The sequence below is a fragment of the Salmo salar genome, chromosome ssa14, assembly GCF_905237065.1.
Source record: "Salmo salar chromosome ssa14, Ssal_v3.1, whole genome shotgun sequence".
Taxonomy (NCBI): Eukaryota; Metazoa; Chordata; class Actinopteri; order Salmoniformes; family Salmonidae; genus Salmo; species Salmo salar.
Genome location: NC_059455.1, coordinates 15,614,322 through 15,626,906, shown reverse-complemented (window position 1 = coordinate 15,626,906; position 12,585 = coordinate 15,614,322). Strand labels below are relative to the sequence as shown.

The window sequence follows — 12,585 nt, the reverse complement described above, 5'->3', positions numbered from 1 at the left end:
AGTACATTTTCAACTACAAGATATTATTAATACAGGAGTATGCGGTTGACCAGAGGATTCTAGCGTGTGTACACAGCATAGTCTTTGATCAGGGCCTACTAACAATGTGCAGTGCAACGTCTTACCCTACTGGGCGTGGAAACCCTGATGCATGCCTGATTCCTCCGTCTATCCTGGGGCTGTTGGCCTCTGGGATCAGGTTCTTCCTCACTGCAGACCTTTATAGGGAAAACAGACACATGTTAGTGTTGGGATAGAAGAAAAGCCTACTCAAACTGTAGCTGCTCATGACTAGGGCTGTGGTGGTCACGAAATTGTCAGCCGGTGATTGTCAAGCAAATAACTGTCAATCTCACGGTAATTGACTGGTAATTAACAAACACATTTAGCATCTCGTGGCTTCCACATATAGCCTACAAGCCACTGATGCAGACCTTTGGAACATCTACATTTTAAAAAGTCTAATCCATGTAATATAGCCTACACCTTCACAATAAATCCATTATTCATTTTAAACATGTCTAAAGAAACATGATATGAAGAAAATGTAGCCTATTTCAGAAGAACAGAATCGCATACTCAGATGTCCTTATGTTAGGTCCTGATCTGGCTATGCCATATGGCTGTGGGCTACACCCGTTCACTTAGCAGACAAGATTTGCTTAGAATTCCGTGGCATTATTTTATAGTATGAAGAATATATTGAACAAATCTCCAAACGATTTGAGGGAGTGCGCACATGCGGCTATTCTGTGTTGATTGGTTAACAAAGAAATAGGTATTCCAAATGCTTAATGAGTTATTCATGTAACTTTAGTTGTTCAACAAACGTTGGGCTATATGTTATGATTTTTAATACATTGTAAGGCAGCAAGATGAGACTCTAATGATGATTTGAAAGAAGTTGTATGAAAAGGCATGAGCTCTGCTTTGTTTTTTTGTGTGCAGGATGTACACACTTCATCAGTCTCTCATTCACAATTTGACAAGCCCTTGATAATGCCTTGAATTTCCCGATGGCATCCGCTTTGTGTGGCCATAATGTACTATAAAAAAATCCATGTCCTTTGCAGCCCTTCTCCCTGAGTGCTGTCTGCTCCGAAGCACTACTCACTCACACGACTTGTCATCACCTGATCAGGTCTTTCTCACAGGCTACAAGTGAAGACAGACACATCGGGGACGCAACTGCGCCCGTCCTTATCCACTTCCGAGGTGCATATGGAAGATATTTACTTATGATTAGGCTTAACGAACAGCAAAATCACTAGCCTATGTCAATCTACTATCCCCCATAGCATACAAGTTGACCTATTATATTCTGTGCGAGAAATAAACATTCCAAACAACCTGGGAGAGTTGTGGGATGCGATAGATCCCAAATTAATACAACCACTAGCATCAAAAAAACTTTACGCAATGAGGCAGATCAGAACATTTTTATAAACTATTAGGCTATTTCTTCACATTATAAGCACAACAATGTGCACACTGCAATAGGCTATAAGTGCAAATGTTCCATTAGGGAAAACACCATTATCAAAACTGACCACAAATGCGATTATGCATGTAATGCTTTTATTATAAAAAGGTGCATTTTTATGGTGAAAACTTTCTTCCCCAAACTTGAAACTCACGTGCAGCTTATGTGTATGCCAGTTAAGCGCTACACCCCTTGTAAAACGGATTAATGTGCTTAATTTTAAATGTGCTTAGTTATTTGGCACTTTAGTTGTGATACAAACCTTATTAAAACATATAGGCCTATGGGCTAGGCTACATGAGGTGTGTGACTATGATTCGAACAAGTAAAAACAAAAAACTACTTAAGCTGGGCATCATTCACAATGATAAGCTAATATTGTCACCCATCCGACTATTCTTGATTTAATCTTGTCTTTACATAGAAAATATATGTGTAAAATTTGTTTTGACTTAGAATGGGGCATTATCATGCACCTGTAACGAAACAGGGGCAGCAGGGGAAAAAAATACATGTCATCTATGCACTTAAATAGCGAATTACGCTTTTCCTGTGTTTCTTTTTCATGCCAGCCAGGTAGGCTATACTCCTGTTGTAAAGACAAGCAATGTGCTTAATATTAGGAAAGTTGAGAAATAAATATAGTAGGCCTAGCCTATAGAAAGCTGATGGGATCCTCCTCTTTTTAATAGAGGCCATCACTCGGTTTTCTCACGCAATTGCATAGCCAATAGAAATGTTGTGCAACATGAGCTCATGGGCTCTCATGAAGTGTTTGATTAAATTTTCAAATACATTTGCATTGATGTCAGAGTGATTAGAGGGACAATAGAGTGCTGAGTACCAGGCAGTTAGCAAGTTTGGTAGGCTACTAATGACCATCAGCAGCATCAGTGCTTGGAGAAGCCTAGTTACCGTGACTAAATGGTCACGTGGAATTTGACTGCCTTCATGACTCGTGACCGCCGGTGTGGCGGTAATACGGTCACGGTAACAGCCCTACTCATGACAAGAGTTGGTGACCACGACTGCTCTAGTAAGGAAAGGAAAACCGTGAGGGGTTTTCTAAACTCACCCCTCGTTGGCAGGCTTCTTACGTAGGATGCTAGGTCGGGGAGAGGACACCAGGGTGGGGGCACCAGGCCCAGTGTTTTGGGGGTGTGTCTGACCCACAGAGGTGGGCGGCTGGCTGCTGCCGAACGTCTGGCCAATGGGATTGGTTACCAGAGTGGTGCCGTCTGCTAACACAACTGAGAAGACAGAGCAACGTTGTTAGAAAAGTTGTTTTGAATAGTTGTCTGAAAAGAATAGCTGTCATGAATCACAGTAATACTTTTTTTCCTATCTCCAATAAATAACGTTAAATTAAATGTAACCAAACAGATGAATATAGGGGTGAAAATACTTGACTGGAGAAAATGCGTAGAATGATTCTATTCATAATATATTTCAGACCTGACACAAACTCATTTAAACTTTCAACGACACTAGAACTGCTTCGTTCACCAACTCACTTGAGGTCTTGTTCTCATTGGCTGGCTGTTGTGGGTTGATGGGCGCCGGTTGGATGTTTTGTGCGGTGATCTGACCGGTGGCGGCGTGCAAGCCCTGGGCGCTGATGGTGGTTGGCTGGATGCCCTGCGTGGCCATGCCGGCGGGCTGGATGTTCTGCGTGTTGATCTGAGCGATGCGGTCCACCGTCATCAGCTGCATGGGGTTGAGGTGCACCGCCGACGCCACGCCCACACTCGTCTGGGTCTGCATGGCAGTGCCGCTGGGGGCCTGAGGGGTTACTGTAGGGTCGACGGGTTGGGTTTGGATTTGACACACAGAATGAGCGATATATATCTGGTATTATAGATGTAGATTACACTAGTGTATTATTATGTTGAACATGGTTTAGAAAGTCAGAACTAATTAAAAATGTAATTTATTAACAAAATGATCAATAATCTTTATTAAAGGGAGTGCTCAGAAGTTAACAATCTGGCTCTGTGAAAATGACAAGAGTATTATCTGACTGGTTGAGAGTCACAAAAGAGCCAGATGTAGCATTTTGTTAAGGAGAGGTGAATTGTACCTGGGTACTGTCGGATGGTGGACACAGAGCTGGTGATTGGGGTGTAGGTGTGTGTCAGGGGGAACGGTGAGGAAGGGTAGGTAGGCAGGAAGTACTGGAACTGCACTGGCACCGATTGCCTGTGGGGGAACATGCATATCAAATGAATGAAATAAAACAACCATATCGAAAACTTTCAACTAACAACCAGGAATTTACTCCAAGTACAACAGAAATAAGGAGGTGCTGTCATTTTACACTACTGTAGCCCAGGAACAATGAGGACCACATTGGAAATAAGTGTTTTAATGCCCTATCCTCTGGATCAAATAATCATCTTGTTGATGAATGTATTGTCGTCAACCCAAAATAAAAATGAATCAAATCAGCCCTCGTCTCTAACCTGTTGTCATTGCGGGGCTCCATGGTGATGGGGTTGGGGGAGGAGCGGTGACCAGAGATGGGGATCAGGTTTCCCCTCTCTCCGGGGTACTCCGGCTGGATCCTGGGCGAGGTGTGGGCTATCGGCTGGGGAACCACCTTAGCTGAAGAGGGTGGAGGTGGAATGGTGTACAATCAGCTGGGTGAAATGTTCATTTTACAACATACAATCGCCCTGTAGAGACTTCTTCTATAACTTCAAAGCAAACTAAAACATGACAGAATCTGGCGCAATGCATTCAACCGTTGACAACCGAAAGTGTCACTGTATTTAATAGCCACTCTACTCCCATCAATGACTTCTTAGATAAGTGAACATACCATGAAATGTGGAGTAGGTTACTCCAGAGAGCAGCTTGGTGCCTTTGCACTCCAACATTAATGACCGAGAAACATACCCACGGGGATGTTGGACGTGGTGACTGCTGTGGCGTGGGAGGAATGAGAAGTCATCGTCATGGTGACGATGTTACTGTTGGTCATTTGGGGGTGGGGTCCGGAGCCTGGGTGAGGCACGATAATGTGGTTATTACAACATTAAAGCAGAATAAAGGAAACAGTCAGTCTTGATAGTGTCATTATGATGCAGGAATGAAAAGAGATAAGTTAGACCTACACTACAGGTCAAAAGTTTTAGAACACCTACTCATTCAAGTGTTTCTCTTTATTTTTACTATTTTCTAAATTGTAGAATAATAGTGAAGACATCAAAACTATGAAATAACATAATATATTTGAGACTCTACAAATAGTCACCATTTGCCTTGATGACAGCTTTGCACACTCCTCTGCAGCAGAGGCAACACTGGGTCTTCCATTCCAGTGGCGGTCCTCATGAGACCCAGTTTCATCATAGCCTGATGGTTTTGTGACTGCACTTGAAGAAACTTTCAAAGTTCTTTAAATTTTCCCTAATGACTGACTTTCATGTTTTAAAGTAATGATGGACTGTCATTTCTCTTTGCTTATTTGAGCTGTTCTTGCCATAATATGGACTTGGTCTTTTACCAGATAGGGCTATATTCTGTATACCCCCCTACCTTGTCACAACACAACTGATTGCCTCAAACACATTAAGGAAAGAAATTCCACAAATTAACTTTTGATAAGGCACACCTGTTAATTGAAATGCATTCCAGGTGACTACCTGATGAAGCTGGTTGAGAGAATGCCAAGAGTGTGCAAAGCTGTCATCAAGGTTATTTGGGTGGCTACTTTGAAGAATGTCAAATATAAAAAATATTTTGATTTGTTTAACACTTTTTTGGTTACTACATGATTCCATATGTGTTATTTCATAGTTTTGATGTCTTCACTATTATTCTACAATGTAGAATAATAGTAAAAATAAAAATAAATAATGAGGAGATGTTCGAAAACTTTGACCGGTAGTGTATCTCTATCACAACAATTGCATCACCTGTAGTGCTAGGCGATGGAGCAGTATTGGTGGCTAATATGGGGGCAACAGTTGCAGCAGCGACAGGAGTCACATTGCTGAATATGGGCTTCTGTGCCATGGTGTGGGGCAGCTGGGGTTTCTGACCCCCAATGGCAGGGTGGGAGGGCAGGGTGATGCGTGTGGGGTTGTCCCGAGATGGGGGTTGACGCTGGATGCTCAGAGTGGCTGAAGGGGGGTGGATATTTAGTCCTGGACGCCTGAGGGAAGAGAGCAAAGCGATAGTTAACATTGGTTTTACGTACACTTGCAATAGCTGGAATAGTAAAATTAACTATCTAGATACATTTACAAAATACGGTAAAGAATGGTTAACGCTTTCAGCATGTCATACTGTGTTTATTTTCCTTACCCATGAACCATCTCTGCGGAGTGCGTGGCTGAGCTAACCACTGGGGACTGAGGCCTGGTGGCCGTTAATGGGGCAACCACCGTGGGCATCACAGCCGTGGACGTTGTGACTACAGGGCGGGACTGGATGGGCTGGTGGATGATGTGCTGGACAGTAGGTGGGCCAGTGCCACCACTGGGGCCTGTAGCAGGTCTCAGTACGGTGGGTCCTTTGGAACTGGACATCACAGCTGCTGCAGCAGCTCCTGGAAACACACATGAACAACAGTTATCCATGTCGGTTCTTAGGATGGTTCTGCTGAGGACCTACAGTGGGTTAAAATAGGAACAAACCACTATGGTGATTTTTTTGGGGATCAAGGTAAGCACCTTGACTATTTTCAGAATGATAAAAGTTAACGTTAGCTATGCTACTATCCTGTCTCGGGGACGGACTGACCTCTGGGTAGATGGGAGGTGAAAGTGTGCTGGGGGGCTCCAGGGGAGCCGAGCTGCAGGGGCGGGGCATGGCTGCGGATGATCTGCACGTTGGTCGTCATCAGGTGATGGTGCAGGTTACTGGGGTTGCCCTGGAAACGCCACGCCCATGGACACAAAGCATTATAGATTTGGAACCACATTTTTCATCATGTCATCACATTGGGTAGACCTCAATAGGTTATATTATTGCTGGGGTATATTACAGCTACAAACACCAGTCCTTACCTGTTGGCCACTGATAGTTGCTACAGGGATGCCGGCGGTCTGAGGCACGGTGCTCTCCATGGTTGCAGTAACGTGGCTTGGCACCTTAGGTGGCAGGGTGATGTGGCCCTGGGTGTTGGCTGGTGCTGGGGCGATCACTCGACCGGCCATGGGCGACTTCAGAGCTGGCTGGAGAGATGAGAGAGGACGAGATAAAGTAGATGAGTCAGCTCAAGACACAAGGAGATATGGCTAATGCAGCAGACAGAGCTCCCACATCCATACCTTCATGGGTCCTTCAGTGAAGGCCAGAGGCAGGCCCTGGGGGATGTGTGGCGGAGGGGCTGACACTGTGACAGGCATGCCCTGCTGGAGGGACAGGTGACCTGCTGGAGTGGGGTGACCCTGGGGGGGTCCGTGGACCTGAGCTTGGGGGTAAGGCCGGACCACCACTGTCTCCTGCTTGTCGTCCCTGAAGGTCGATGCTCCACCACCACTGTTGGGGTGGTCACGAGGACCGTGGTCCGGGTGAGGGTCACGGTTGCTATCGTCTGCCCCTCCTGTGGCACAAAGAGTTGGAGTACTTATTTTTATGAAGAAGACTTGCAGTGGTGGGAAAAGTACCCAGTTGTCATACTTGAGTAAAGAGTAAAAAGTAAAGATAACTTAATAGAAAATGACTCAAGTAAAAGACACCTTGTAAAATACTATTTGAGTAAAAGTCTAAAAGTATTTGGTTTTGAATATACTTAAGTATCAAAAGTAAAAAATAATTTCAAATTCCTTACATTAAGCAAACTAGAAGGCACCATTTTCTTGTTTTTGTTTATTTACGGATAGCCAGGGCTGGTGATGGTTGCTGATAATGGGCCTATGTAGATATTCCATGAAAAATCTGCCGTTTCCAGCTACAATAGTCATTTACAACATTAACAATGTCTACACTGTATTTCTGTTCAATTTTCTGTTATTTTAATGGACAAAATATGTGCTTTTCTTTCAAGAACAAGGACATTTTGAAAACTTTTGAACGGTAGTGTGTGTATATATTTTTTATTTATTTTTACCTGCATTTAATTAGGCAAGTCAGTTAAGAACAAATTCTTATTTACAATGACTGCCTACCCCAGCCAAACCCGGACAGCACTGGACCAATTGTGCGCTGCCCAATGGGACTCCCAATCACGCCCGGATGAGATAAAGCCTGGATAAAATACTTTGAAGTATTTTTTACTTCAGTAGTTAACACCACTGACCAATGATTTCATACACTGACTGACCACTGCAAATAGTTGTGAAAGCTGTGATGCAAAGGGAGTTCTGCTGTGGGTTAGCAGGATCCATAATGTTACCTGCCGTGTTTGGTTGACCACCAGACAGCAATGCAGTGTTTCCTCCAGGAGTCTGGTTTTGTCCCATACCAGGAGGTATTCCCGGTCGTGGATATTGTTGAGAACTCATCTTCTGACACACTTGATAGCTATTCAAGGAAGAGAACAATATTAAACCTGACAGGTATGTAGATACAAGTTTGCACAGATGAATGTTGCCAACATCTAAGCAGGTATTTTCTGCAAACCGTATAAATCGGGGATCATCAACTTGATTCAGACGCGTGATGATTTTTTTCTTGAGTGGATGGTCATGGAGCCGGAACAAAATTACAAATAATTTGTTAACTGTAAATTGGCTGCAAGACGCCCAAACAAATATTTGAATTTATGTGAAACATCATAGCACATTTGAAAGAAATATGGCACATTGAAATCATAAGAGGGCGGTTTACAGAGAAGGGTGGGATGAACTAAGAGCAGCTGAGGAGTGGATTTAAAAGCTCATGTTCTATAATAGTTATCACCAATGTTCCCTCATTTTTTGGGGGGCACCGCTGAGCAAACTTGGACATCGCTAAAATTTGGTAAAACTTCCGGCGCATGTTTACTGTGAACACAGAGGCTGTACCCGCTTTAAGTTACAGTTTTAACAGTGGTCAAGTAGGCTATGGCGGCTATTTGATCATAACTTAGGCCTACCAGAGGCCTATCATCAAAAACAATGGAGAAGATGCATTGCTGACGACAACGGTGGTAGGCCTGATCACCGACAACGATGAGACAGCCTATAGGGAGGTGGTCAGAGACCTGGCAGTGTGTGCCAGGACAACAACGTGAGCAAGACAAAAGGAGATGATCGTGGACTACAGGAAAAGGAGGACCGAACACTCCCCCATTCACATCGATAGGGCTGTAGTGGAGCAGGTTGAGAGTTTCAAGTTCCTTGATGTCCATATCACCAACAAACTATCATGGTCCAAACACACCAAGAAAGTTGTGCAGAGGGCACGACAACACCTATTCCCCCTCAAGAGACTGAAAAGATTTGGCATGGGTCCCCATATCCTCAAAAAGTTCTACAGCTGCACCATCGAGAGCATCCTGACCAGTTGCACTACAGAGGGTAATGCGTACGGCCAAGTACATCACCGGGGCCAAGCTTCCTGCCATCCAGGACCTATGTACTAGGCGGTGTCAGAGGAAGGCCCAAATAATTGTCAAAGACTCCAGTCACCCAAGTCATAGACTGTTCTCTCTGCTACCGCACGGCAAGCGGCACCAGAGCTCCTTAACAAATTCTACCCACAAGCCACAAGACTGCTGAACCATTAATCAAATGGCCACCCGGACTATTTGCATTGACACCCCCCCTTTGTTTTTACACTGCTGCTATTTGCTGTTTATTATCTTTACCCCTACCTACATGTAGAAATTACCTAGACTAACCGTTTTCTTATTTATTTCACCTTTATTTAACCAGGTAGGCTAGTTGAGAACAAGTTCTCATTTACAACTGCGACCTGGCCAAGATAAAGCAAAGCAGTGCGACACAAACAACAACACAGAGTTACACATGGAATAAACAAGCGTACAGTCACGCAAATGGCGTGAGGTGGTAAGGCAATAAATAGGCCACAGTGGCAAAGTAATTACAATTTAGCAAATTAACACTGGAGTGATAGATGAGCAGTTGATGATGTGCAAGTAGAAATACCGGTGTGCAAAAGAGCAAAAAAGTAAATAAAAACAATATGGGGATGAGGTAGGTAGATTGGGATGGGCTATTTACAGATGGGCTATGTACAGCTGCAGCGATCGGTTAGCTGCTCTCATAGCTGATGTTTAAAGTTAGTGAGGGAAATATAAGTCTCCAATGTAGTCCCACTGTACCCCCGCACATAGCCTAAGTTATTTTATTGTGGTCCTTTTTACCCCCCCACAAAAAAATATATACATGTTATTTCATAGTTTTGATGTAGATACGTTTTTTTTTTTAAAGAATGAAACCTTGAATAAGTAGGCGTGTCCAAACTTTTGACTGGTTACTATTTTCTACATCAGAACTAGGAAATAACACATATGGAATCATGTAGTAACCAAAAAAAAGTGTTAAACAAATCCAAATCTATTTTATATTCTTCAAAGTAGCCACCCTTTGCCTTGACAGCTTTGTACACTCTTGGCATTCTCTCAACCAGCTTCACCTGGAATGCTTTTCCAACAGTCTTGAAGGAGTTCCCACATATGCTGAGCACTTGTTGGCTGCTTTTCCTTCACTCTGCGGTCCAACTCATCCCAAACCATCTCAATTGGGTTGAGGTCGGGTGATTGTGGTGGCCAAGTCATCTGATGCACCACTCCATCACTTTCCTTGGTCAAATAGCCCTTACACAGCCTGGAGGTGTGTTTTGGGTCATTGTCCTGTTGAAAAACAGGACAATGTAGTCCCACTAAGCGCAAACCAGTAGTGGTTTCTTTGTAGCAATTCTCCTCTGAACAGTTGATGTTGAGATGTGTCTGTTACTTGAATTCTGTGAAGCATTTTTTGGGCTGCAATCTGAGGTGCAGTTAACTCTAATGAACTTATCCTCTGCAGCAAAGGTAACTCTGGGTCTTCCCTTCCTGTGGTGGTCCTCATGAGAGCCAGTTTCATCATAGCGCTTGATGGTTTTCGTGACTGCACTTGAAGAATCTTTCAAAGTTCTTAAAACTTTCCGGATTTACTGACCTTCATGTCTTAATGTAACGATGGACTGTCGTTTCTCTTTGCTTATTTGAGCTGTTCTTGCAATTATATGGACTTTGGTCTTTTACCAAATAGGACTATCTTCTGTATACCACCTCTACCTTGTCACAACACAACTGATTGCTTCAAACGCATTAAGGAAAGAAATTCAACAAATTAACTTCTAACAAAGCACCCCTGTTAATTGAAATGCATTCCAGGTGACTACCTGATGAAGTTGGTTGAGAGAATGCCAAGAGTGTGCTAAGCGGTCATCTAGGCAACGGGTGGCTACTTTGAAGAATGTAAAATATATTTTCATTTGTTTAACACTTTGTTTACTACATGACTCCATATGTGTTATTTCATAGTTTCAATGTCTTCACTATTACTCTACACTGTAGAAAATAGTACAAATAAAGAAAAACCCCTGAATGAATAGGTGTGTCCAAACTTTTGACTGGTACTGTACATATAACCTCAACAAACCTGTGCCCCCGCAGATTGACTCTGTACATAGCCTCTTTACTCTTATTTTATTGTTGCTCTTTCATTATTTTATTTTTTATTTTTTTAACTTCTGTTTATTTTTGTGAATACTTTCTTAACACTTATTTTTCTCAAACCAGAATTGTTGGTTATGGGCTTGTAAGTAAGCATTTCACTGTAAGGTCTACATCTGTTGTATTCAGCGCATTTGACAAATAACACTTGATTTGACTTTTGATAAGTACTATCCAGATGTAATGTATATCAAATTACTTTATTCTTGCTATGTAACTACTAGAGTAGAAAAAAAAGCCATGTATGTAAAACTTGTGTAAACATACACATAACAACAAAAGAAAAAGCGGTAAAAATAAAGTAGATTTTTGCCCCTCGAAAAGGGGAGGGGCACAAACATGACTTTTAAACAAAATAAAATATATATAAAACATGACTAAAACATCATATCAGAAGTTATTTTTGTATACTCTCACGTATCTCTCTCCATTATGCGTGGGAATACTTTGGAACAGATTTCCAAAATGTTAATCACTTGGAGCCGATTTGCTGGTGTGTATACAGTCTTATGTCCAACAATAAACAAATAACAACGACATTTGTTTTACTCAGAAAACTTGATGGGGTCAAATAAAATTATTCGCTGGCCAAATTTAGAACCCTGTCGTACATGACACTGTCAATGATTATTCTGCAAGTTGTAAACATTGCTAGCCACAAACAGCTGCTAACTTGAGTCGGGCCAAGGCTTGGCCATGAACACTCTGCAGTGGACTGGATCCGAGCCAAGGATAACATTGTCTACTCCCGAGTCCTTGACATTAGCTTGCTACAACTTCAATGCAGTACCAATAGCTAGCAAGCGACTGTAGGTGACATTACATCTAACTATCTAACTAAGTTAGTCGGCTGGTCTGAGACTTGCTTGTTACTAGTTAACTGGTTGGTTAACGTTACTTCGATGAAACCTGTTTCTACCTAACCAAGTTGAAGACAGATGAACTAACATCTCCGGTTTAGCTGCTTTAAAACAAGGAAACAACACAGGTGTGCGGGTGTTTGACCGAAGTCGTAGTTAGCTATAGTTACCCTGCCAGTTTCTTTTTCGCCTACTACGTTAGGTTAGTACACAGCTGCTAGTTACTAATATAGCTAGCTAGCTATTAATTGAAATCGCGCCCCCACTAACTAAGGTTACTTAGCTAACTGCTGCATTATTTATGTCAATGAACCGACGAAAATCACATTTTTTTATTAGTTAGATTCATCTGGAATGATGATCGGTAGTTACTAACAAACAGTACGATTATATTGAAATTGCAACAAGAACATACCTTGCTTGTGTGATCAGGAATCTCCATCCGTCTTTCTACTACGCGCGTGTTACACAAGCAGCACTATTTGAAAACTTCCGGTTTTCAGAGTTTGTTTAGCCACATTGCAAAAATAAAAGCCATATGAAAAAAAATAACGAGGTTGCTGTAGCATTTTTGTTGTTGTTAATGTTCACAATTAATAATACTTTACGATATCTTCTTCATTAGT

General features: G+C 42.4%; 1 protein-coding gene across 3 annotated transcripts in view; it reads right to left on the bottom strand.

Moving 5' to 3' along the window:
• LOC106568889 (histone deacetylase complex subunit SAP130) overlaps positions 1 to 12,484 on the bottom strand; it is a 21,065-nt gene extending 8,581 nt beyond the window's left edge. Inside the window, exons 1-13 of one of the 3 annotated variants that reach the window (XM_045693968.1) lie at positions 12,375 to 12,484; positions 7,830 to 7,957; positions 6,763 to 7,037; positions 6,499 to 6,666; positions 6,233 to 6,377; positions 5,795 to 6,038; positions 5,404 to 5,642; positions 4,382 to 4,486; positions 3,946 to 4,087; positions 3,564 to 3,682; positions 2,998 to 3,276; positions 2,559 to 2,733; positions 126 to 218 (exon numbers count right to left, since the gene is read on the bottom strand). In XM_045693968.1, coding sequence (XP_045549924.1) covers positions 126 to 218; positions 2,559 to 2,733; positions 2,998 to 3,276; positions 3,564 to 3,682; positions 3,946 to 4,087; positions 4,382 to 4,486; positions 5,404 to 5,642; positions 5,795 to 6,038; positions 6,233 to 6,377; positions 6,499 to 6,666; positions 6,763 to 7,037; positions 7,830 to 7,938 — 2,093 coding nt within the window. In that variant the 5' untranslated portion in view covers positions 7,939 to 7,957; positions 12,375 to 12,484. Of the gene's footprint in view, positions 1 to 125; positions 219 to 2,558; positions 2,734 to 2,997; positions 3,277 to 3,563; positions 3,683 to 3,945; positions 4,088 to 4,381; positions 4,487 to 5,403; positions 5,643 to 5,794; positions 6,039 to 6,232; positions 6,378 to 6,498; positions 6,667 to 6,762; positions 7,038 to 7,829; positions 7,958 to 8,056; positions 8,574 to 12,374 lie in introns of those variants that run through there. The other 2 variants (XM_045693969.1, XM_014139672.2) reach the window with 2 other exon arrangements.
• Positions 12,485 to 12,585: the final 101 nt, after the last annotated feature.